Below are 25,095 nucleotides of genomic sequence, written 5' to 3'. Positions count from 1 at the left end.
AAACTGAAAGTGATATATTGATAGCGAACGAAATCGATCTTCACAGTCTTATATCATCGCCTCCGGCTGTGCAGTGAAATAAACCAGCCAAACAAAAAATAGTTCCTATAAAACAGGAAAATACAATTTCGACTGACTTTCAATTCCGTCTTTGGCATACAGTACGTGACGTTAAACTGTTACTAAAAGTAAAAACCGTTACAAATTAAACTTGTAGAAATTTGTTCAGTCGCATTTCCAACGGCGTCGTGTTATTATAATGTTGGTAAATAACGATGTGCTCCTTCCCTGGTCAGATTCCTACATGCCAGTTCTGTAACCAAACGGCACATTACGGAAAGCAATTACGATTGGTCTAGAATCTCCAAACCAACAACCAGCATAAGTGCCGATAAAAATACAGATGGCTTAACAACAGTGACCCGTAAGATCAAGAAACAAATAAGAAATTCTGATTTCGAACTTGATTAAAGCTATTCCGATGAAGACATGGACGTGAACGATAACGCGAGAGAAGGCAAATGGGCTGACTCCCTAGTTGTGGTGGACAACACAGATAATGTTTCACCGACAAAAAGGTTCTCAAGACACAACAACAAACTGCATCCACAAGACCTTCCTGCCGGCAGTAACTTTGTGTTATCTCCTTATTGTTACTTAATGTAAAACGTAAAAGCTTCACGGCTCAGTTATGCTAATGCATTTAGTCGTGTCAAATATACAAAAATCAATGCTAAACCATGAAAGTCCGCAACAACACAGGGTGATTTCGGAGGAGTCCGTGATACGAAAAAGTTTGAGAACCACTGCTTTACAGAGTAAATTTTTCATCGTACCGTAAACCGGGGTGACTATGATCACTCGAAACTTTTTTTCGTGGATCGCTTATTAAACCAGAATATTCTACCGAATCATTTTAATTTGAAATGATTTTTACTCTATACTTATAAAATACTGATTTGTTTTACTTTTTGATTATATTGTTCTGTTTTTAGGTACAAAAACTACAAAAAACCGAAACTTAACATTACCTTATTTTTTCGAAGCTTCGTAAAGTGTCTATGTTTTGTAAAACAAATAAATCTCAGATTTGAGCAAGAGTAATAAATTACAAGCGGGTTTTTATTTTCCTTTAGGGTGGGTTATGTCAAATTTATTTTTAAGAGTTTGCTTATTTTAAATACATTTTTTGTGAAACTAGTTGGCAATTATTTCAAATTATTTCAAGCTAAAATTCGCAATATTATTTATTGTTCAATAGTCCAACGTGTTAGAATGAATGAAACTTTTTGTACATTGATAAAGCACTGAAATAAAACAATTTTAGCAATTTTAAAGGTTTTCAGAATCTTTTATTCTAGTTGGACTTAAATTATACGAATTTTAATTACTCGAATTTTACAGTATACTGAAATTCAAAAAAAAACAAACATTTGAATGAAAAACATTGACATCAATAACTTAATGTGGGTGAACATTAGAGTGACAGAAAAAAATACCCCTATCGGCCCACCCCTGAGTCGATTCCTAGTCCCACCAGGCGTACTTGCACCAAATTTGAAGCAAATCGGACAAGTCTAGCTACCGGACCAACGTGCCTGAAGTTTGTATGGGATTTTTCAACAATTTACATGGAGAAAACGACTAGTTCGCACTGCACTGTATGCATCGTATTATCACTGTAAGTGAAAATAAGGAAGATAATTTAATTGTCTACAACTTTACCGTAGAGTGCTAGTCAATCCGGCTTTGTTAAAAGAAGTTATTAAACTTTTAACGAAGTGATGTCTGAGTGAGTTTTGCATGGGGCCTAACAGTGCATGGCTGTGTATCAGTACTCGATTCGCACGAACTAAACATTTTTGTGAAATAATCGTTGGGTTTAGCTCAATGGTATGTTCAGAAGAATTATAGTAAACAATACGAGTCATGCTTTGATTAGAAAATTTTAGTTCCGCATGTTACCGCATAGAGGGCGCCAACACTAACTGTTCAACGGAGAGAGATAGAAATTTGGTGTCTTCAACAAAGTTATAGAATAGGCATTTTTCAATATTTCTTCCGAACATCTTGATACTCTATCTCTTTTCTATGAAAAGTTAGTGCTGGCGCCCTCTATGCGTTCACAGGTGGAACTAAAATTTTATAACCAAAACATAACTCGTATTATTTACAACAATTCTTCTAAACATGCTATTCAGCTAAATCTATCAATTATTTCTCAAAAATGTATAGTTCGCGGGACTCGAGTGCTGATACACAACCTTGCACTGCTAGGCCCCATGCAAAACTCACTCAGACATCACTTCGTTTAATGTTTAATAACTTCTTTCAACAAAGCCGGATTGACTAGCAGTCTTCGACAAAGTTGTAGACAATTAAATTACCTTTCTTATTTTTACTTACAGTGATAATACGATGTATACAGTGCCACATGGCGGCGAAAATGCGAGCTAGTGGGTTTTCTCCATGTAAATTGTTGACAAATCCCATACAAACTTCAGGCACGTTGGTCCGGTAGTTAGACTTGTCCGATTTGCTTCAAATATGGTGCAAGTACTCCTGGTGCGACTAGGAATCGACTCAGGGTTGGGCCGATTGAGTTTTTAAAAATTCATTATTTTCCTGGGCAGTCTAGTGAACATGTAGATTATCAAAGTCACCCCGGAATACGAAAACGGACTTCAATTTGAAATCATTTTTGAAAAAAATAGCTGGAAGCGGAGAATTTTAGGTAAAACCATCCAATCTTGTTCTCCATACATCAGTACATGGTTTAAAAATATTAAACTTGAAAAAAATGTGTTGCGTCTAAAAATATGTAATGATTACTTCGAAAAGTGATCAATATCACCCCGGTTTACGGTACCAGGTGTTTGATTTCCAAGCCAAAGAATAAAAGTTTGTTTTCCGCATTATCAATGAGAACTTTTGTGCTTGCTTCTCGAGCCATCACTAGTGATGTCTGATTTTTGCAAATGAGGGATTCCATGAGAAACCGGCCGACCGCAAAATATGACCATCGTCGATTCGAACGAAACTTTGCAGGTGTGTTCGCTGTATGAATCTCCATGATATTCTCTGGCAATTGGAATATTTTGATACAAGAGAAATTTTTAAAAAGGGCGTAAACGTTTCTACGTGTATGAATTTCAAATTTTTTGTAACTTTAAAATGTTTCACAATACCGCCTTGATGTCAAAGAAAAAGTTGCACGAAAGTTTACGGGCCTTTTGAAAAACCTATTATTGTTGATGGAGAAACGCGACTAACTTATGAAAAGGTCGAGATAAAACAAAATAATTGTGCTGTTAAAACAAAAGTTAAAATATCTCAAGAACTACTACATTTTAGAAAATTTTTGTTAAGAGCATTTCGATTTAAAATGGCGTTTAGAATCATATTCAAAAAGAAAATTGTATTTTTGACTGCAAATAGTAAGAATTATAAAAAAATGTCAAAAGTTATTGTTAGGAAAACTTTTTTACCGATTTTTTCTCCATCATGCAATCACATTCAAAATGTTTCTTTTCTCTTTAGGTTTTTGGTAACAAAATATAAAAATTTTTAAAAAATGGGTTTTTTCGCAATTTTATCATAAATTTTTGTTTTTTGGAAAAATGACACAACATTTCTTTCGGTGTATAATTTTTTTAGACAGAAGTACTCATTCCCTGTAACTCGTTCCCAGATAGTTTTGCTGTATAAAATACAGAAATCGAGCAAAAAAAAAATTGAAATTCATGCACGTAGAAACGTTTACGCCCTTTTGAAAAGTTGCTCTTGAGTCAAAATAATCTTATTACCTGTGGAAAATATTTAGTCTTGCATGACGGTGCAACATGTAAAGTTTCATTGGAATCTAAGATAGTCGGTCACGATTTTAAAGATTTTCGGACGGATCTTCGTGAAATTCCTCAAATCTATTATCCATTAATCGAATAATTTTTGAGAGATTGATTAATTCATTCGATTAATCGACCAAGATAATCGATTAAAATCAATAACCGATTAATTTGTAAATCTTAGTTTGTCAACCAAAAAAAAGGTCATTGGATACATTTTGAAAAATTTGAAGTCTTGTCATATTTTTTGTTCTGCGACTTTCATTGTCAACGCTCACCCTTCATTAATATGCTCTCGATTAATTGATTGCAGCTATGCTCGATTATACCGAAAGCCTGTGAAATTTTTTTTAAATCAAATTACACCAAATAGAAAATATTTTTGAAGGGCACCTTTCCTGTATTTTCTGTTACTTACAAAAAATCTTATATTTTACTAAAAGAAAATGATTTTAAAAATAGTTTTGAACACAGTTGATCCTGCTGATATACTTCCAAAGTTTACTAGTATTTTGTATATTTTTAATTTTATTTCTATTGCATTAACCTCCACTCAAATTGTTGGCAAATTATAAATTGATTGGAACTGCCTCTTCGGATAGTTGCCACATTTAACATGACTGACGAAATTTTCTGAAGATGTTATGAGCTATTTAACATTAAAACAAACAACCACACAAAATTCTCCGCCGGATCAGTGGATTTTCCGTTCGTTCAACCCATTGGCCACTCCAACCACGAGATGCTTAGATACTGGTACTGAACCGAGTCGGTCGTGACCGCCTGAAGCTTTATTTTTTACCCGGTCATAATGTGAGGGTGGCGATTATTATTAGCTGAAGCTGCTTTTCTTCACTCTCATGTCGTTCGCAGATTTGATATATAAGGCACCGGTGTAGATGGATATAGATGGATTGGATGTGGTGCTGGAGAAACTTCAATAATGTGTCGAAGATCACGCCGGCTATGAGGTTGATCGAACTGTTACCCCGCTCTCGGGTCTAGTTTTTAAAAATAGAGCTGAAATTTCGCTTCGTCGAGGTGATTTTAATTTTAAATTGATTTAAAAAGTAAAACTTGCTTCATTGTTTCCGATCGATTGTGATTTCACCGAACGAACCATGCTCGTAGTGCGTCATATCCATCACTTTTTCACAACCCTCTGATCAACGACCCCGATGACCTTCTCCAGTTTTTCGTTGGTTTCCTCCAGCTTCTCGTACAGGATCGAATTTTGAAACTTTAACAATTGCACTTTCCGGTCAAGCGTATCAACCAGATTGAAGTCAATGTTTCCCCCATTGCAGCAGATATCGGCGACTTTGTGTTCGCAGTAATGATCCCGTTCCTTGACCTTGATAGACACTTTGCTACTGATGGCTTCCAGCGTTTGGCAACTCCAGCGATTCCCAACCGGAACGAACACCAGCTCTTTGGTGAAACTTTCCGGGAAGTTCATTATCGATACTAAACTGTTCTCAAATACGTTAAAATATCGCAGCGCTGGCAGCTTCCAGTAGAGCATATCCAGTTCCTTCAACCCGCAGCCGATCAGTTCCAGTTTTTCCAAGTGAGGCAGGTGGACCGGTTCCATGGTGCTTATCTGAAGACGATTACCGCTCAGAACCAACTTCTTCAGATGGTTAAGACCGTTGAAGTGACTAATTTCCAGGAAAGCAATTTGATTGGAATGAAGATTTAACGTTTCCAAGGTCTTCAATCGGCGCAAATTGGTGGGAAGTTTTTGCAGTTTGTTCTCAGCTAAGTAAAGTTCTTTCAAATTGGGAAGATTCAGAGCTTCAGGTATGATCAAATGTTCAACTAAATCGTAACTCAGATCCAATGTCTTCAAATTGACCAGTCCGTTCAGCTGTCGCAAGTTAAACTTTGCCAGATCGTTGTGCCTAATGGAAAGTTCTTGCAGATGGGTTAACCGAATGAAATTATTTGGAAACGTCTTTCTGTAGATTCCTTCCAAGCTGAAATTGAGCAGTTCGTAGTTACTGTCTTTATCGATGATCACCTCCGAGATGTCGCTATTCCTAATCTCCATGCTGGCCAGGGTTGGTTTCATGAACAGTTTGGTCATCGAGCACGACTCCACCGTCAAATGTTCGACGCTTTTCATCTTGAACAGCAGTGTCGGTGATAGATAGGACACATTGAAATTTCTCAGATGAATCTTCGGCTGTTCCGGGAAGTTGATATCGTCGGAAGACTCCTCCAGATCGACATCCTCGATGAGGCACCACGTTTCCGGTTCATGCTGCCAGAAGGCTTCCGGTTTGTCGGTGCAGACTAGATTCCTTGCCAGCAGTTTCTGTGGTACGATGCTGAACAGAATTCTGGGGGAAAAGTTAGTTTAGTTAATAAATGCTGACTATTGGTGTCAGATGAGTACACCGGTTCTTACGTTACGAGCAGCATAGGTCGTACGAGATGTGTTGACATTGCGGCTCGAATAAACTCTTACGACTGATTGCTGGATCGTTTCAGTCAACATTAAGAGCCATTCTATTTGTGTGCTTGTTAGGTACGGTGATAGAGAAAATTGTTTCTTTTGTGAAGCCATTAAGGACGCCAATGATACAATTTATTCGCAAAGAAAAGCGTAAATGGTGTAGGTTGAACTTAGTGTTGTGTTACTAAGCTACAAGTGCAGAAAGGTTTGGCCGTTTATTTAGAAACGGGTATATTAAACAGGGTTAAATAATGTTTGAACTTGTCTCCAATTGGAGCACGATCTTCATAATAACGTACTGATATTTAATTTAAGTGTGTTTACCATATTACGGGAAATTTTCGTTTGGTGAGTACGAATAGTTACACATATATTCGGAAGAATGCAAATAATCCAGATCCAGTTAAAACTCAAGGAATGGTCTCACAGGACTCTTGCCAAATATTTTATTTGTGGTGAGTTTTTGGCGGGAATATCGAGGGAATTAGCGATGATAAAGAAGCCTATCGGATGTTATTTCGTTCGGCATGCAGCCATCTGGTATAATAAAACAGGAGTTTGTCTATTTATCCAACGTTTCGGCTCATGTGTTTTGCCTTCTTCCGGGAATCATAGGCAAAATACATGAACCGAAAGGTCGGATAAATAGACAAACCCCTCTTTTATTATATCAGATGACTGCATGCCGAACAAAATAACATCTGAAATTCAAATCAGTCGACCTGACTAACTACCAAACATAGAAGCCTATCGTTTTGTAATAATTGTAGTTTTTAGTACTAGTGTACAATTGTCATGTGCTAGTCATATGTCTATCTGTGTATGTGTTCGTCTGAGTATTTGTGACAGCTGGGTCTGGGAATGGAAGCAGAACTGGCATATATGATAGCATAGTGGGTAATCCTTCCGGTGTTCAATTTTTGCATTCGATTCATTCGGGTAGGTCAGATTGGATAAATTGAGGTATGATTAATTTACCAATGCACGTGAATCAAACATTACCGGGCAGCATAGCATGATAAAATTCTAATAAATAAAAAATCATTTACTGGCATTCAGACGAGTTCAAGTAATTTGATTGATCCTTTTTCTACTTCATTAGTCTGTTTTTGCTGTACTTCTATTAGTTTGCTTTTCCACTATTCATGTATACCAGAAATAATATCGGTCAATTTATACACTTCTAATCTATTTGCATTTTTGTTTGTGTATTCGGCATTTTATGTTTCCTTCTATTACTTTATCTTACATTAGATTCATACCAATACGCACTTACACAATCAATTGCATATTATCTTATATGCACTCACAATCTCTCCCATTCCAAACGTACCAACGCTCGTGGCTTTCGCGATAACACAAACCTGGTCGCAAACGGGAACATGCAATTGCACATACACATACTTACGCCCGCGATCTCGCCAACATTAAAACACTACGGTAATTAAGTGAACGTTTTAGCACCTATCAATTTATATACGGCGTCTCAAGCATTAACTCACCGCTCGTGCGATCATGAACCTCGGTCCAAGCAGGCTAGCCTCATGCCTTCAGTTGGATCAATAAAAGAAGTGATGTTCATATTCACTAAACCTCACGTTCCATGGCGACATGACTGGGAACGCTAGTGATGTGGAAGAACTCTCTACTATTATTGGAAACGTACACTGAAAACTAAGTCTCAGATTCACGTTCCGCGCGATCATTCAAGAACACACGCGAATTTGCGAATGGCACACGGTTATAACATCGAATTTATCCACGTGAAGGTACATACACGCTAGCAGATACGACAAACTATAACATACAAACGCTTGACCTTCGTCCACGCTCAACTATGCCCGCTATCTCACAAGCATGAAAACACACTGATTGAGTGAACGTTTACACAAATTATAAACGCGGTTTGAGATGCGCGCCTACAAACATATGTGTTCGCACGATTATAAATAGGTCACGTCCGAAAGTTTATCCTCGGCCCTAGTAGCATAGGTCAAGTTTGACTAATCAAAAAAAATTACGCTCATATCCACTAAAAAACACGTTCCATGGCGACGTAACCTGGAACTTTAAAGATACCAGGATGTTCACTCCCTTCTAGCATTCAGCATGCTAACATACAAACGCTTGAGACCTTCGCGATCAACCATGCATACCAAAACCCGCTATCTCGCAAACATGAAAACACTCCGGTCATTAGGTGGATGTTTTAATACTTATAAACTTATAAACGCGGTCTCAAGCGGGAACCTACAAACGCTCATGCCCGCGCGATCATGCATGAGTCACGTCCGGAAATCTGTTCTTTCGGTCTTAGCATCCTAGATCCATGCCTTCAGTTGAACCAATGAAAAATGACGCTCATATTCATTAAAAAAACACGTTCCAGGGCTACATGACTGGGGACTAGTGATTTGGGGAAGCTTACTTTTTCCTAGCATGTGTACTACACACTAAAAATTAACCATCAGATTCACGGTCTACGTGCGATCAGTCAAGAATACATGCGAATACCCGAATGGCCACACGGGTATAAAATCGAATACATGTACGCGAAGTTACGTACACGCTGGCACAAGGGACAAAGAGGTTAACATGCAAACACTCAAGTCCTTCGCGATCATCCACGTCCTCCGTCCGCGATTTCGCAAACAGGATAACACCCTGGTGACTAAATGAAAGCACTTATAAATTTACAAACGCGGTCTCAATAGTGAACCTACAAACGCCTGTGCTTGCGCGATCATACATCGATCACGTGCGGAAGTTTCTACTCTATGGTCTTAGCAGCTTAGATCCATGCCTATAGCTGGACCAATCAAAATGACGCTCATATCCACTAGACAACATGTTACATGGCGACATAACCGGGAAATCTAGTGATATAGAAGAATTCCCTCTCTTCTGGCATCTGAGCCGTGCACTGAAAATAAAATATCAGATTCACGGTCCGCGCGCGATCATCCAAGAACACACGTGAATATGCGAATGAACACACGGATATAAATTCGAATTTGTACCCGAGAAGCTACGTACACACTAGCACAGGCGATATACCAATGCCCACGCGATCGAACACGATAACGTAAAAAAACGCTCGAGCCTTTCGCGATAATACACGCGATCGCAAAGTCGCTACGCCCGCACATATCTGAACCATTCAATAAATAGCACATTCAAAATCACCCGTTGCAATAGGTCTTAAGCAGTGGTTTAGGGGGTGATATGGCCCGACTCGTCTGCAATTGTAGTGAATGATTTTGACGAGGAGCCCATCCGAGACCTCAGCTCTACAACTCCAGTAGGACAACTCTCGAAAAAAGAATATTACAGGATATAAAAATGAAAAATTATCTCAAAAACTCAACGTAGGGGTTAGATATTTTTAACATAGAATGTATATGCAAAGTTTGAAATAAATCGGCCAAGTAGTTTTTGAATGGCAGTTAACAACGCAAATCTTGTTTTTCCAGAGACGTTTCACAAAATGCTTCGCCACCGAATCGCTTGTTGATATTTTTGCATGAAAAAATTACAGAATGTTATTGAAATGATATAGTATAATGTACAAAAGTTTTGATTAATTCGCTTCACCCATCTTTCTAAAAAAATTGGCAAAAAAACAGATTTTTTTGCGCTGAAAAATTTACCACCCCCTAATACAGTTTTTCATATCTTCAGGGAAGTTATGAAAGTTTAATGATTTTGGTTATTACACAAAATACTGTACCAGATGTATTATTACAAATTTACTTATTTTATTTCCATGGATATATTATAAAATATTGAGGCCATGAGTTTTAATCCTTTAAATAAATCGTAACACCAGGATTCACACCTTGAAACTTCACAACTACTGATCACCTGTTCTCTCTAAAATCTGCTTAAGAGATTCTGCTAACATCTCACCCCGACGATCAATTTTCTTCAACACCGCCTCCAGCTGCGCCACCTTCAATGCAATCATCTCAAACTCCTCCCGTTGCTGACGCAGCAGATCATAAATCTGTCCGTTCTGCCGTTTCACTGTCTGCAACCGGCGCTCCGCCTTAACGTCATGACCGTTGTTGTCGATATCGAAACAGCAAACTTTCCCCACGTACCGCCCGCACGGTCCGTAGTCCCGCTGGCCCACGAAAGTGATTTGATTCTTGACCCGTTGTACCCAGGAACAACGCCACCGGTTGCCGGTTCCGTGCAATTCCGGCGTCACCTTCAACGAGTGTCCATCTGGATAGTTTCCCAAGTATTCCAACTTGTTGTGCTGCAGATGCAATGCTTTCAGTTTCGGAATTTTCCAACCGAACATGTCTAGCTCAATCAGGGCACAATTTTTCAGCAGGAGGATTTCCAGACGTGGCAGAATTAATTGAGAGATGCTTCCGATGCTGATCTTATTATCACTAAGATCCAAAAATTTTAGATTGACCAATCCATTTAGGTCGCTCATTTCCACGAATTCCAATTGATTTTTTCGAAGACTTAATATTTGCAGCGATGGTAAGCGATGGAGATCTTTTGGCATCCATTCCAGTTCGTTGGCTGTCATATCTAAAATTGTCAAACTCGGGAGATTGACGTTCCGCAGAGAGACCATTCGAATTTCGTTGCTATCCAGAGACACATTCTTCAGTTTGGTCAGCCCATTAAGATGTGCAAAATCCACGCTTTCAATCATATTTTCTCCCAAGTCAAGCACTTCCAATTCCAATAGTCGGTTGATATTCGCTGGAAGTTCGGACAGTTGATTGGATGATACGTTGAGGATCCGAAGTTTGAATAGCAGTTGCGGCTGAAGTTCTTCGGCTTCAATAATGATTTCTCGGGTATTGCTATGGGAAGCCGTAAACAACTCCAGGTTCGGTAGAAGATATATTTTTGGCACATTCGAAGCACGTAAAACAAGTTCCCTGGCGTGGGTCACACCGGCGAGCAGTTCTGGTGAGAGATATGTTACATTTAAATCGAGTAAATAAAGTTTTCTGTGATTGGAGTGTTTGACAATTGTGTCGATCGCTTTAAGTTCCGTGCTTCGTACTGTCCTCTTTGTTGGGCGATGATTTCGGAAAGATTCGGTGTCGCTCTGGGAACATGTCTCATGCGCCAACATACACAGTAAATAAAACCTAAGGTAAAAGCAAATATTTGTACTTCTGAACAGTTCCAAATACTGAAAGTGGTTACCAAATCACTTGCACACTTGTTAACATCTTTGGAAAATTTTCCACTTTCTCGGCGGATCCCAACGTATATCGTTACTTAACGGATGGAGTGATACTGAATGATTCGTAGGGTTCGCCTGAAGAACTCTGGGGGAGAAAAAAAAAACAATCCAAGCTGTTGTTACTGCCGGAAACAAGTTTTGGTGACGGGTTCGTACACCCAGAGTTGGCTGTGTTGTAAATTGGAACTTAAACATTGTACCATTGGGAAAATTTTGAATGGATGAAAAGTTGAACTAGATAATTTGGTATTTTATTTAGAATTTAACTTGAGATTGAAGTTTAAGTATATAAATATAAAATTCTGAAATACTTTCAATATATTGTTACTTACTTTTGGTGTGTTTTCGGTTTGTTCTCATAATTGCTCTTCGTCGCATTCGAATCGCTACTTCAAATAGCACTGGTAGACACACCGAGTAATTGCTTTGTTTCTTGATGAAGTCAGATTATTTCTGTTTACGGATCGTGGTTCACACTGACCGGCATCACACTGGCCCAGACCAGATATTCCCAGATAATCGTAATAATAAATCATCATTCGATCGATACCACAGCAGTACAAATAGGTACGTAAATAGCTATCCATTGCTGCGAGTGGCTGATTTCAATCATGCGGTGGTGTGGAAGGATTGTTTTTTGTTTTCGAGAATACTTTGTTTAATTTTCTGTTGATCCGCCTTCACCTACATTACATGAATCCTTTATTCAGTATTGTATCAACTGCTCATTACTCTTCGTAAAATAATGGATCAAAACAAAAACGGAGAAATTATGTGATCGGTGGTTTCAAAGGTGTCGCAAATTCTTTATTTCGCAGCTCCAAATTGCTTGCTAAATAAGATGTTTCTATTTTGATTTTCATTCAACATGCATATACGATAAATAACGGTGTTGCCTTCCGATATTTACTCTATTTAACTTCAAATATGAGTCATCATCGAGCATTTTGCTTAGCAGAATGTTCAACCATAGTTATGTCATTGGCGTTTCTGTTATTTACACTGTATGTACACTGGATGCAGGCTGTATCGGATCATAATGCAATGCAGAAGTAGTGCCACTCAAAAGAACTGTTTGTCGATTTGCTTTTTAAATTTTACTGCATCATCATGAAGTATCCTAGATAGTTCATGGGTTTTATACCGTATATTGTCAAAAGTATCCTAGATATTCGGTACTGTTTTACCAAGAAAGCACCATAGCTTCATTTAATTTCCAACAATTTTTAATTTTTAATATTGTTTTTTGGAGTTGAATCTCTTAACGTTTAAATACAGGGGTATGGTTCCAAAAATGCTGTTTTAAATGCGAATAACTTTCGTTGTTCTGGACGAAATCATTTAATTTTTGCGCAGTCTGATAGAAAATATGTGCAGTTGTTTTGTATTCAAATTTACTAAACAAAAAGAATTCTCTAAGGTTTTTTTACACGGGGGATACGTACCGTGTAAAAAACCGTGTCAAAAACAGCTCCGAAAAAAAACCGCTTTAATTGCGAAATCCGTATAAAAACCGTGTTAATTCAGAAAACCGTGCAAAAAAGCGCGTTAATTCCAAGAACCGTGCAAAAGAACCTCGCTACATTGATTGCTAAAAACTTAGACGATTTTAGGAAAAGTGGCGGTTTCGGGGTTTTATCGAAAATATTTTAAGTCCTTTTGAAGGCAAATGACTTAGACGATTTTTGAACGAGTTTTTTGTACAGATTTTGCAATGAACATGGTTTCTCCCTCTCGCAGGTTGATGGGATTACCGATATTGTAAACATCATCACGCCACAATAGATTCTAAATATAAGGACCTTCTTTTTAGTTTCTATTTGCATCAAGTTCTACTACTGGAGGTTAATTAATTCTCACGTTAATAATCAATCAATCATTATAAATACTCAGGATTTGATTTATATGAGAAGCCCGCTTCAAGATGTTAATTACAATACGCCTCGAAAGTGGTGTATCGAGGAGGCCGGAAGGGCTGATGTGAGCCTTTTTTTCTGTTCTATACTTTTCCTCTCGTTGCCACCCCACAACCAACAATTAACCAATAACAAATAGATAATTAAGAAAGGATGTGCTATGTGTGGTGGTTGGCTATTCAAGTATTAGTAGTATTTGAAGTGCTAATGAATATTTGTCATGTGATGATCATAACTTCAACAGTATCTTGTACCTGTCTAATCTATTAAATATCTCATCTATTGTCTTTTATCTCTTCTTTTTGATTCTTATACTTCCATTCTACACCCGTCTTCAACTGGGTCAGTCAAAGATGACTCTCCATGATCCACCAGATAACACGTTCCATGCCGACACGACCGGGAACTACACTGCCCATAAAAGCATAAGAGTCCTATATGGATTTTTGTCGAAAATGAGCTATCTGTTGGATTACATGTTTTGTTTAGAAAATATAAAAAAATACCAAAACAAGGTTGTCCCATCCATTTGGCTCAATGAATCTAATGTAAATCTTGAGCAGCGTTGGTCACATTCCTCGTCGAAGAACGTCAGCTTGTCTTGTACTCACCGACAACCAAATACTAAATCCGGCTAAAACAGAAAGGAACAATTGTGTAACTTAGCGAAAGACTAAGCTAGCACTGGATACTCAAATTGTATTTTCATTTTTTGTCTAACTGCCGCCAATTTGGTGTTAGTTTGGATATATCGTCCAACTGACAGCAAGTTGGTGTCAGTTACTGACGAATGGAACACGAAACATTCAAATCCAACTTCTTTATATTTTGGATAAATCAAAATGGCCCAATCACACTAATCGAATGAAAAAAGGAGTTTTCTTTCCAAACCGTTTGAAATATTTAAAATTGTTCAAAAATACGAGGTTGGCTGGTTTATTCCTGCGAAAGGAGCGAAAAATAATTTTCAACAAATAATCAAGATTGGTCTTGAGTCTTGTTGCAACTTATACTAGATCGTTTGAAAATTTCATAGCATATTTTATAATACTGCGGCAAAGTGTTACTTTTCATCTAACTGTGTAGCATATTCAAACAAGAATATGGGTGTTGTTCGACTTTTATCTAAAGAATTGCTACAGTACATTCAATATCACGTGAAACGATTTAATGTTTTAAATACCCTGTCCAACAACGATTAAAAAGTTTCACTTATTAATAAACATAAAAAAATCAAGTATCTACCAAAAAGGTAGTCACAACTAGTTTTCACGCCGATAATGTTTATTTTCAATCTCTTGGCTTTCATTGAAAATTGTTTGCTAAATCGCCCGAAACCTTTATTCGGCAATGTTGTTGCGCATTGCAGAACTGCAGCTCAGACGTTTATAACTATTTTGCCTCGAGGAGGGACCACTAAACTTCACGGTTCATGGGTATCAAAGAAAGTGTAAATTTTGTCTCTCTGATAACCTTAAACCTGGTAGCTGGTAACAGACATAGTTTATTGTCGTACCAGTAATGGGGTGTTTGTTTTATTTTTTATGGGATTGTTCCTAAATGACACCTCTAGCAGAAGGTGAATTTTGAAGAACCGTGCGTTTTCCCGAACTGGTGGGCTGAACCATTGGATCTGGCGTGAAGGCAGACTACCCGACTGATCGGAGTTCTGGAGTAGTTTTATACTCACTGTATTTTGCTTTGGTTCTAGCGATTTATAATATGACAACTTAATTTTCAATTCTGTTTTGAACAGGTATTACTTCTACAGGTAGATAGTTCGTTCAGGTGTTATTTCCAATTGGATAAAATATGTTCGAATCTTTATAATGTCATTAGCCTTCGAAAACTTATATGAGACTCCCACTCATGTTGAGAAATATCTAATAGGATTAATTTATACTAGAATGATATAAAAACGTATTCTTGTGAGAACATGAAATGGTTCCAGAGCCAATTATTTGCATTCTGACGAAATAAATATTTATTTGACGTATTTTCTCATCAAACGCTTTCGACAGCACCAAGCTAAAGCATCTATTTTACAGTTCACAACTTTACCACAAAGTAACAGCAAAAACAATTCTCGAAACCAGCGACTATTTTCACAGACTGCTTCACATTAGTGGGTCAGTGTATGTTTCCAAAAACATAAAAATATGTACGGTGAAAAGGGAGCAACCGAGAGGCCATCGAGTAAGAAGTACCTGTTCAGAGAAACCGAATCTACCCCTCAAGCTCATTATTGCCAGCGATGAGGTTTATGTGGCTGTGTGTATGTGTAAATATGCGCGAGGACGGGTGGATGAGTCGGGTTCAGAGCAATGCAAACCGTACAGTCAACCGTTGGGCAGTACGATGGCAGGCATGGTTTCCGCAATAATGAGGGTAATGAGAACTTAGATTTAGATTCGTATTAGAAAATTAGCATCACATTAAATTTCACCTTCTGAGGAAGCAGTTTTTAATCAAAATCAAAAAAGCATAATCTAAAAAAATCCTTGGATTTTAGAAATGTTGAATTTTCGAATATTTCTAAAATTTTGATAAATTTGAAAAATTGGTAGAATTTTGCATCGAATAGTTCTAAATAATTTTAGCAAATTTGTGGCTTTCAAGAAAATTGTTTAAAATCCTTATTTTTTTAAAGAAATTCTGAAAACTAGAAGTTATAACGTTAATTTAAGTCTACAAAGTTCTACATTTTTTTCAAATAGGTTGAAATTCGGAATTCTACAAAATTTGTACATGGATTGGACATAAATCGATTCCCAACTCCACATAACGGGTTCGAAATTTTTCTAAGATTTGGAAAAATTGCAATATTTTAGAATTTTTTTAATTTTCTTAGAATTATGGCAAATTTATATTATATTTTTTAATTCGTAGAACTATAGAAAATTTATACCAAGTCGGTAAATTCAAATTAGTTATGGAATTTGCGTTTCAACTTCATCTCATCAGAATCCGACAATAGCTTAGTGTCAGGACTAAGTCAACGTCGGCTTGAGGTTAGCTCCAAAACTGGAGACACGATTTGTTTTTTTTATTTACGCCACACCCAAAAAAAATTCATTCATGACGTCAGACGATTTGTGTTCCTGAGCAAACCCCTGGTCAAGTGTAGATGCCCCGCAAGAAAAAAAATTGAAATTAGAAAATGGATGCAATTTTAGAAAATTATTGTGACAGTTCTCACTCTTGTCGTTGGTTAAAGTTAGCCTAAAATCAGGAAATATTGGCGGCTCTAATACTGCAATTCGTCGATATCACAACGTAGGTTGAATAGTGATATAAATGTAAATAAAATTCCGCTTACATGTTTGAACCGCCGAGGAGTACAGATCGTGAAATAAAAGTATTTAATATTCCGTTTGTACTTCTTTAGTCGATCCTTTTTACAAACGGAGTGGTTTTGATCCCGTTCTAGTGCTTCCGCTAATTATCGGTGGATGGTTCCAAAATGAAAAGTTCGCCGGAAACCACGATCCTACCTTAACATAGTGTAATTTTTACAAATCGTAGAATTTTAGGAAATTGTATATCTAGAAAAATTGGTTATCTTTAAAAAGGATTAAAAAATCTGGAATTTGAATAATTGAACCAAATTATATTTTTCCATATTTTTTTAATAATTTTATAATTTTTATTAAAAAAATTGTAAAATTTCGAGAAATCTTAGAAAATGCGTAGGGTTCTAAAAATTTATATCCGAACATTAGAAAATTTTAAGAATTCGCTTTTTTCTGAAATAGGGAAAATTTTGTAGAATTTAAAGATTTTAAGATCGTAGTTTCAGAAAATTTGTACATGTTGTTAAAAACTTCGTAGATTTCGAATATTTGCGGAATTTTAAAATGTTGGTAACTTTAGATAGTTTCTAGAATCCAGTGATGACTCGCTTTTATCAGCTCTATGGTGCATTTTACTGGTTGACATTTCCAAAACATTGACAAAATTGGTACACATTTTTTATTTTCTTCTAATCCAAAGCTGTTAAAATATTCTACCAAGACATTCTTCAACAACATTTTCCATATTTTATGTAAATGTTCGTCCAGTGCCGACAAAACCGGGTCAAAAACTAATAAATTTGGGGGGTAGGCAATATCGGCGGTCGACCACTGTATTAGTAAATGTTTTGAATCTCAGAAAATTCATAAAATTTTGGAGAACAAATTGATAATTGCAATAGTTTTGGTTTTGTTAAACTTATTGTACTATGCTATATTTTTCCTTAGCGGATTTTGGTAAGAAAGAAAAAAAATTCCTCCATTCAGGAGAAAAGTGTTTAAAACCATCGTTGCGCGTGAAGAGCAGAAAACCTATAACTAAATCAGTTATGGAATTTGTGTTTCGACTTCGTCTCATCAGAATCCGACATTAACTGAGTGACAGGACTCACATGTTTAATCAGAACTTCTTTTCTTGCGTGACATCACGCAGGACTAGAGGTTTGCTCAAAAACACAAGTAGTGTTTTCGTTTTTTTTTTGGAGCTAGCGTCAATCAAAGCATAGTGCTGTCACTAACTTAGTGTTGGATACTGATGAGACAAAATCGAATCGCAAATTCCATAACTAATTTAAAATTATTGTGATTGTTTTTTTTTAAATCGTGAGCTTTTGGAAAATTGGCTTATTTTACGAAACAAGCTCGGAATTTTAGAAAAAGTCATGGATCTAAGTTATAAATAATACTAAATAATAATTTAGAAAACAGTAAAATTATACCATTTAGAATTCAGGATTTTTTCTAAGCAAGAAATTATTCAATTCCTTGTAAAATCTCTAAAATTACGTAAAATTTTAGAAACTATATTCTTTTAGAAATTCACTGTTTTAGAAAAATTGCACTTTTTTTAGATTTGTTCGCGGCATTTTTGAAGCAAAATGTATTAGATAATAATAATTCAATAATATTAATAAATATATGAAATCTAACAAAATACGTATAATTTTGGAGATTTGTGGAACATTTCAAAATTAGACGTAGAATTTCAAGCAATTCGTAAAACTGGAAATTTTAATTTGTTATATTTTGAAATATTTAACGATTGTAAATTTCTTTAAAATTTGTAGATTTTCATGGAATTTTTGAAAGTTTTTAAATTTGAGAAAACTGGTAAAATTTTTGAATATTGGATTTGGTTTAATTTTAAAATTCGAATTGAATTTATCGTGGAATTTTAGAAAAGTTCATGAAACTGAATCATTTGTTTGTTTTAGTTGTGAGTTTTTAAAATAATAAAATAAAATTCATAAACATTTGGAAACCAAAAAATTTATGAAAGTTCATTTTTTGAAGATTGCTTAACTCAAAATTATAGTAAAATTTCACAAAATCTTAAAAAGTTTGTAAAGTTTTTAAGAAAATCGAACATTTTTAGAGAATCTCTAGAATTCTTTATTTTTTATTGGATTTAGAATTTTACGGTGAATTTGAAGAATTTTGGAAATTTTCAAATCTTTAAGAAAATTTGTTGTTTTAGAGAATTTCTACAAAAAGATTTCAGAATTTAAATAACATCGTCAAATTCACAGAATCTTAAAATAATCGTAAAATTAAACTAAAAAGTGAAAAAAATCGTAAAATTAAACTAAAAAGTGAAAAAAATTATAGATTTGTGGATTTTTTTCATAATTTTTTATAAAATTTCTGAAATATCATTCGTAAAATTTTTTAAGATCCGTAGAATATTCGAAAATTCTATATTCAAGTTTTTGAAGATATTTCAAAATTTCATGTATCAACCCTAACTGAAAATATCTCTAGTAGCACTGCTCCAGCGGAGTTCTATCAAACTAATGGCAATAATTTCAGTTCTAGGGACAATAATTATAACTATTAGCGCCTAAATGAAAGGTCCCAGTTACTATTCTTACTTGTTTTTGTGAGTAAATTCTGCTTAAATCAAAAGTTACAGATGTATATGAACAAACAACATGGGCATGAAAGAGTTAATGTGCATTATTTATACCCTTATACAAATGAGACTGATTTTAAACAAGAGTGTTTAGCCTATTTTAGCCATGTACAATTTATAGGTTGTTCACCGAGAAATTAGCGCAAGCTGAGTTTCCGCATGCCAAGCCTTCGTTCTGCATCTTTCAGATTTTTTCAAGTATATACAATAGAATAAAATGTTGATCGAATTTGATCAGCTTCCAGAGTAATTCGATAAGGGATGATCCATAAATGACGTAGCATTTTTTGAGTGATTTTTAACACCCCCCTCCCCCATCGTAGCATTTCGTCACAAAATTCTATATACCCCCCCTGATAATTACATAGCTTGACGGTAACCCTCACCCCCCTCGTTGTCTCCGTAAAAAATTTAAAAAAAATCAAAAACGATGTTAGTTAGATGAAACGGGTAAGATTGTCGTGACATCAGGTCAACCTCATTCCCCTTTAAAAAAGCTACGTAGCATGACATGACCCCCTACCCCCCCTGTCGTCACACATCATCACAAAATACAAAACTCCCTCCTCCCCCATATAATGCTACGTCATTTATGGATGGTCCCTAACATAAAAAAAAATCAAACATTTGTGCGCTTACCACCCGAGGCCGTCAACGCCAAAAGTGATTTTTTTCAGTGATACTTCAATATGATAATTTATGCCTAACGTCCATTATGGCTAACGTCTTTATGCCTAACGTACGTATGCCAAATGTCCGTATGCTTAACGTATTTATGCCTAATGGGGTACACCCGTCCGTGAAACGAGTATCAATACAACAATTTTCTATGAACTATGAACCAGTTCGCGATGAAGTAGCAGAATCATGAACAGTATTCCAATTCTGCAAAGTAATTTACGTAGAAGCGAAGTAACTTGATGTGTGAACCATGTCTGGAAAATTAATATATCAAAGGCTTGACTTGAATATGTAAAAAGGAATGTGAAAATGTGTCAAGATATACAATCTATCTATCTATCTATTTATTTGTCTATTTTTTATATTTAAAAGCGAAGTTTGTATGTATATGATTTATAGACTCCTAAACGGCTTAATCGATTTTCGTGAAAAATTATACCGTAAACCGGGGTGACTTTGATCATCGGGGTGACTTTGATCACTCGAAACTTTTTTCGTAGATCGCTTAATAAACCAGAATAGTCTACCGAATCATTTTAATTTGAAATGATTTTTACTCTAAACTTACAAAATACTGATTTGTTATACTTTTTGAGTATATTGTACAGTTTTTAAGTACAAAAACTACAAAAACCGAAATTTGACTTTACCTTATTTTTACGAAGCTTCGTAAAGTGTCTATTTTTTATAAAACAAATAAATCTCAGATTTGAGCAAGAGTAATTAATTACAAGTGAGTTTTTATTTTCCTTTACAGTGCGATGTGCCAAATTTACTTTTAAGAGTTTGTTAATTTTAAATACAATTTTTTGTGAAACTAGTTGGCAATTCTTTCAAATTATTTTAAGCTGAAATTCGGAACATTTTTTGATTGTTCAATATTCCAACGTGTTAAACTGGATGAAACATTTTGTAGATTGATAAAGCAATGAAATAAAACAATTGTAGCAGATTTAAAGGTTTTCAGAATCTTTTATTCTAGTTGGACACCAATTATACAATTTTGGTTACTCGAATTTTACAGTACATTGAAATACTTTGTATAATACCAATTAACATCTATTTAACTATGGGAATCTTTCCAGAGTTAGTTTAAACAAGCATTTGAATGAAAAACACTTACATCAATAACTTAATGTGGGTGAACATGCAGGTTATCAAAGTCACCCCGGAATACGAAAACGGACTTCATCTTGAAATCATTTTTAGAAAAATAGTTGTAAGCGGACAATTTTAGGTAAAACTATCCAATCTTGTTCTCCATGCATCAGTACATGGTTTAAAAATATTAAACTTTAAAAAAATGAGTTGCGCCTAAAAATATGTAATGATTACTTCGAAAAGTGATCAATGTCACCCCGGTTTACGGTACACAGTAGGCATTTGTTATAAAGTGTGTTTGTGTGCTATTGGTTGAGCATTATCTGCCTGTCAGATGGCGCTACCGAACAAATTGTGTTTTCCTCATATTTCGTTGAAAATCGCAGCAACGCGCGGTGGGTATTATCTAGTGATCTATAAACTGAAAGATGAACGATGGATTAACTTCGTGAACTTTCTTACAAGCACAGGAAATATAATGTGAACAAAGCGACATCCACTATGATGCAGTTCACAATACAGCAAACCATAAATGATAGTCTTCAATTCTTAAAAATGATTGCGATATAAAATTGTTGCCATGATTAATTTCCTTACGGTTGTGAACGAGTTCACATCAACAACTCATGAAATTGCATTCAACGATTTTAAAACTTCAAACTAAGTTTATGAGATTTAAGAAACATGAACACGAACATGCTTTTTTATTAACGGTATTGTGTCCTTAACGTTCAAACTTGATTCTTCTAGAAAATTATATCAAGCTCACGAAGTTAGTCTCACATTTTCTCGTACAGCTTCAAACGTATAGCAGAAGGCGTGTCTGTACGTAATTTCAAGTACCAAAACGGTTAATAAACATGTAAATGCGCCTTTTCAACCTCTCAGCCCGTTAGTTTCTTGCAATCATCAGATGGAAAGCAGGTATTGTCGACCACGACCACATACTGTTGTTATGTGATGAGCTGCTGAATATTAGTGGTTTATGAAATGTATGATTAGCTGGTTAGCGTACTGATTGAACCGTTGTCACAAGTGCATGCGATGTCTATTGTCGGTGTTTCACTTTCGATATTAAATTTCACAATCGGCGTCGATTGTTGTACGCTTTTAATACTTTATAGCCATAGCCTTTTCCGGCTATTAACAGATTTATTCAACAATATTTGAGTCTCCATGCAATGTTTACTAATCAAAATTGCTATAATTAGCCTAATTATGATGATCTATAATAAAAGCGCGCTACTTCCGAAGCGCCGCCAGGGCGCCCTTCTTTATGACCGTCCTACTTAGGCTGCGAGAAATCTGTCCGCAGTCAGTATCAGCCTAGAATGGCATCGATAAATTTCCGTTGACAGTTATCCTCATCTTCCTTTGCTGTGTAAGGGCTCAGTTCAACTGCGGACAACCAACGGTGCCAGGCAATTCTCAGACAGTTTATGGGTTTTCGTGGGGAACGTGGTCCGGTTAGCCGATTACCACCAATGAATGACAATTACTGGATTCGTTGATTGCTTCAGTTCTCGACTCAGTTTTACATTTAATGTTGAATTTAATATTAATCAATGTTTTTTTCTCTTTCCGTTTCAGGTAAGACATTTTGGATATTTTTCAGATCGCGAAGATTAAATATCGTAAGTACCGGTCAAATCAGATCCAGTCCCGTACAGCAACAGCGACATATGCGATTAATTATGCGACGACCCTGTCGCAAAGAGGGCAAGAGGTGCGGGCGCCTCTCTAAGGTCATTGCAGCGAGATAGCTTGCTTTGAACAACAAACTACCGCCGAACACACCTTTGCAAAAGGTGACGTGGACTGCTATGCCTACCGGGAACAACGTGCAACGGTTGCACAAATATTCCAACTTCTGCCAGCTAAAATCTCAGCTGTGAATTAGTGTTCGCCATTCAATAGTGCTAAATATCCACAGGCATTTGTAACAGTATGCGGGATGTTGATGAAGCCTAGCGAGACGACGGGCAGTGCTTTAAAGCTCCCCCGTTCGAATGGGGGTGACGTGAAAAATGCCCATCGATTGTTGTGTTGGTTTCCGTTCGGCAAGAGCAACGAGAGAGGTTTCGCGTTCGACGAAAAGGTGTGCAAGCAAATCAAAAGTAAACATTTTCTCTACCTGATGGGGAGAGTGGGGTTCGGTTGTGACAGCAGTAATCAATTATTACAACTTGTTTACTAAACATAACGCTAGATCTGTTGCAATACGATTTACATGCCCCATTGAGTGAATGTTTCTGAAAATATTTTTATTTTATCACTACAATATATGTTTATAAAGTTGATATAAAACACTATTTAGATAAGAGTTCATTACATTGGGTGTGTGTACTCATCTACAAACACTCCGAGATGTATGCACAAATGTGTGTCGAACTTCAATATATTCATCAGATTGACATTACAAAAATAGTGGTTTTTGAAAACTCTTTAAAATAGGTTCAATTAATATTTTCGTTAGACACAGAAATTGCTCGAATCTATAAATAGAGGTAAGCACAATTACTTCAGCATCACTTGATCGTGATAAATGTAAGCGGACTTATTATGTCATCGTGGCTCTCGCTTCTCATTTTTTCTATTTTTGCTGAATTTTCCTTTTATAAAATGGCGCTATTTTCAGCCGATTAGCGATTTTTTTTTACAAAGCCATCTAAATTAATGTGAAATTGGAATTTCTGAATCGAATTCAAATCCGTTTCCAGTTCCGCTTGGAACTGCCCACAAAACCCCACCTTCTCCGTTTCTGCTCGAGAAGGTGAGAAAACGACGTTGCCAGCCGCAACAGCAGCAAGCAACAGCGGCGACGGCAGCAATGAAGCAGCGAAACGATTGACACGCGCGCGGCACTGCGGTTACGGGGCCCGTTTTGTTGGTGTTCATTCTCAGTCTTACCGAAAGCGCTACGGTTGACGGACGCGACGACGCAATGTGCTGCAGATATCCGTAATCCGCGAGGAAAAAATAACACTAAAGATTAACATTCATTTGTGCGACGAGCTGACTCAAGTCAAAACATATTTTAAACCGACCGTGCGTGAGTGGGTAGCGATCCCGTGATTTGTATTTCATCGTCTTCTCGCGTGTGAGGGATGAACATTTCGATTTAAAGTTGCTGTGACATTTCCGATTTGACATTGAACAACATTCAACCCAGTGGGGGTGGTTTGTGTTGCGTGTTTTGACAGATGGCGACTCGAAAAGCACAATCGTTTATCGATGGTTAGATAGCCTAGAGAATTAACCCGAGACCAATTGGCAAGGGGTATAATTGGATTTATGTTGGTGCTGTATATGTACTGTGTACTGTGACATTTTCGCGCCCCACGAAAAAATAATAATAAACAATCCAGCCCCGTGTACCGTGTGTAGTGCCAGCTGTGAGTAGAACGAATTTCGACGAAAAGGCATCCATAAAACATCGGGAGAAAAATCAATTTAAAAATAGTGCTTACCTCCGTATTCGTAGTGGTACGGCGAGTGCTGGAGAGGGGAAGAAACATCAATCACATCGTGATTACTGTTGAAATTATATCGTTGGAGTTGAGACGGGAACGGTAGTGGTAAAAAATAGGCTGAAACGTGTCAAGTGACGAAAGCTGCCAATTTTGTTTTGTTTCCGATCGTCAGATCCGGCTGGTGGAGTTTAAACGATTAATTAGGTGAAATTTAACGGAAAATTAGACCAATTTTGAACCATGTGTGTGAGCGCTGATAGCCGCGTGCTCCAGTAAGCGCCCAGCTTTGCTTGTTACTTCAGACCGACCAACCAGTGTGTAGTAGTGCACAGAAAGCGGAGGAAAAATCATGGTAGGAAAATTAATCACCGCTGCTGCTGTCCAGCGGTGTCCGTTGGTTGTGATTTGCGATTGCCCTATGCCGACGATGATGATGATTGTTATCGTAGTATTGGATGGGGTGCTGCGG

The 25,095-nt window shown here is 36.6% G+C and overlaps 2 protein-coding genes across 13 annotated transcripts in view; one reads left to right on the top strand and one right to left on the bottom strand.

Moving 5' to 3' along the window:
• Positions 1–25,095, top strand: part of LOC131682346 (uncharacterized) — a 318,536-nt gene that overhangs the window by 165,925 nt on the left and 127,516 nt on the right. For 2 of the 12 annotated variants that reach the window (XM_058963742.1, XM_058963744.1), the window contains exon 1: positions 24,054–24,830. The exons of 5 other annotated variants lie outside the window; for them this stretch is intronic. Coding sequence is in view for 1 of the 7 variants with exons in the window: in XM_058963750.1 (XP_058819733.1) it covers positions 24,976–24,978 (3 nt within the window). In the remaining 6 variants the exon portion in view is untranslated. Of the gene's footprint in view, positions 1–24,053; positions 24,979–25,095 lie in introns of those variants that run through there. 5 more of the 12 variants (XM_058963743.1, XM_058963741.1, XM_058963750.1 and 2 more) reach the window with 5 other exon arrangements.
• Positions 4,226–6,365, bottom strand: LOC131682348 (decorin-like). Its single transcript, XM_058963751.1, has 2 exons — positions 6,259–6,365; positions 4,226–6,190 (listed from the first exon to the last, which is right to left on the bottom strand). The coding sequence occupies exons 1-2, from the start codon at positions 6,294–6,296 to the stop codon at positions 4,990–4,992; spliced, it is 1,239 nt and encodes a 412-aa protein (XP_058819734.1). The 5' UTR covers positions 6,297–6,365; the 3' UTR covers positions 4,226–4,989.

This window comes from Topomyia yanbarensis, chromosome 2 (assembly GCF_030247195.1).
Source record: "Topomyia yanbarensis strain Yona2022 chromosome 2, ASM3024719v1, whole genome shotgun sequence".
NCBI classification, from domain to species: domain Eukaryota; kingdom Metazoa; phylum Arthropoda; class Insecta; order Diptera; family Culicidae; genus Topomyia; species Topomyia yanbarensis.
Note: the sequence above shows the minus strand (reverse complement) of the source record. Positions and strands in the feature narration are given on the sequence as shown.

Bases quoted from the DNA above. Each gene is read 5' to 3' on its own strand.
- LOC131682348 (XM_058963751.1), bottom strand. From the start codon at position 6,296: ATGTCAACACATCTCGTACGACCTATGCTGCTCGTAAC. The intron at 6,191-6,258 runs GTAAGAACCGGT...CTTTTCCCCCAG, and splicing joins CGACCTATGCTGCTCGTAAC to AATTCTGTTCAGCATCGTAC.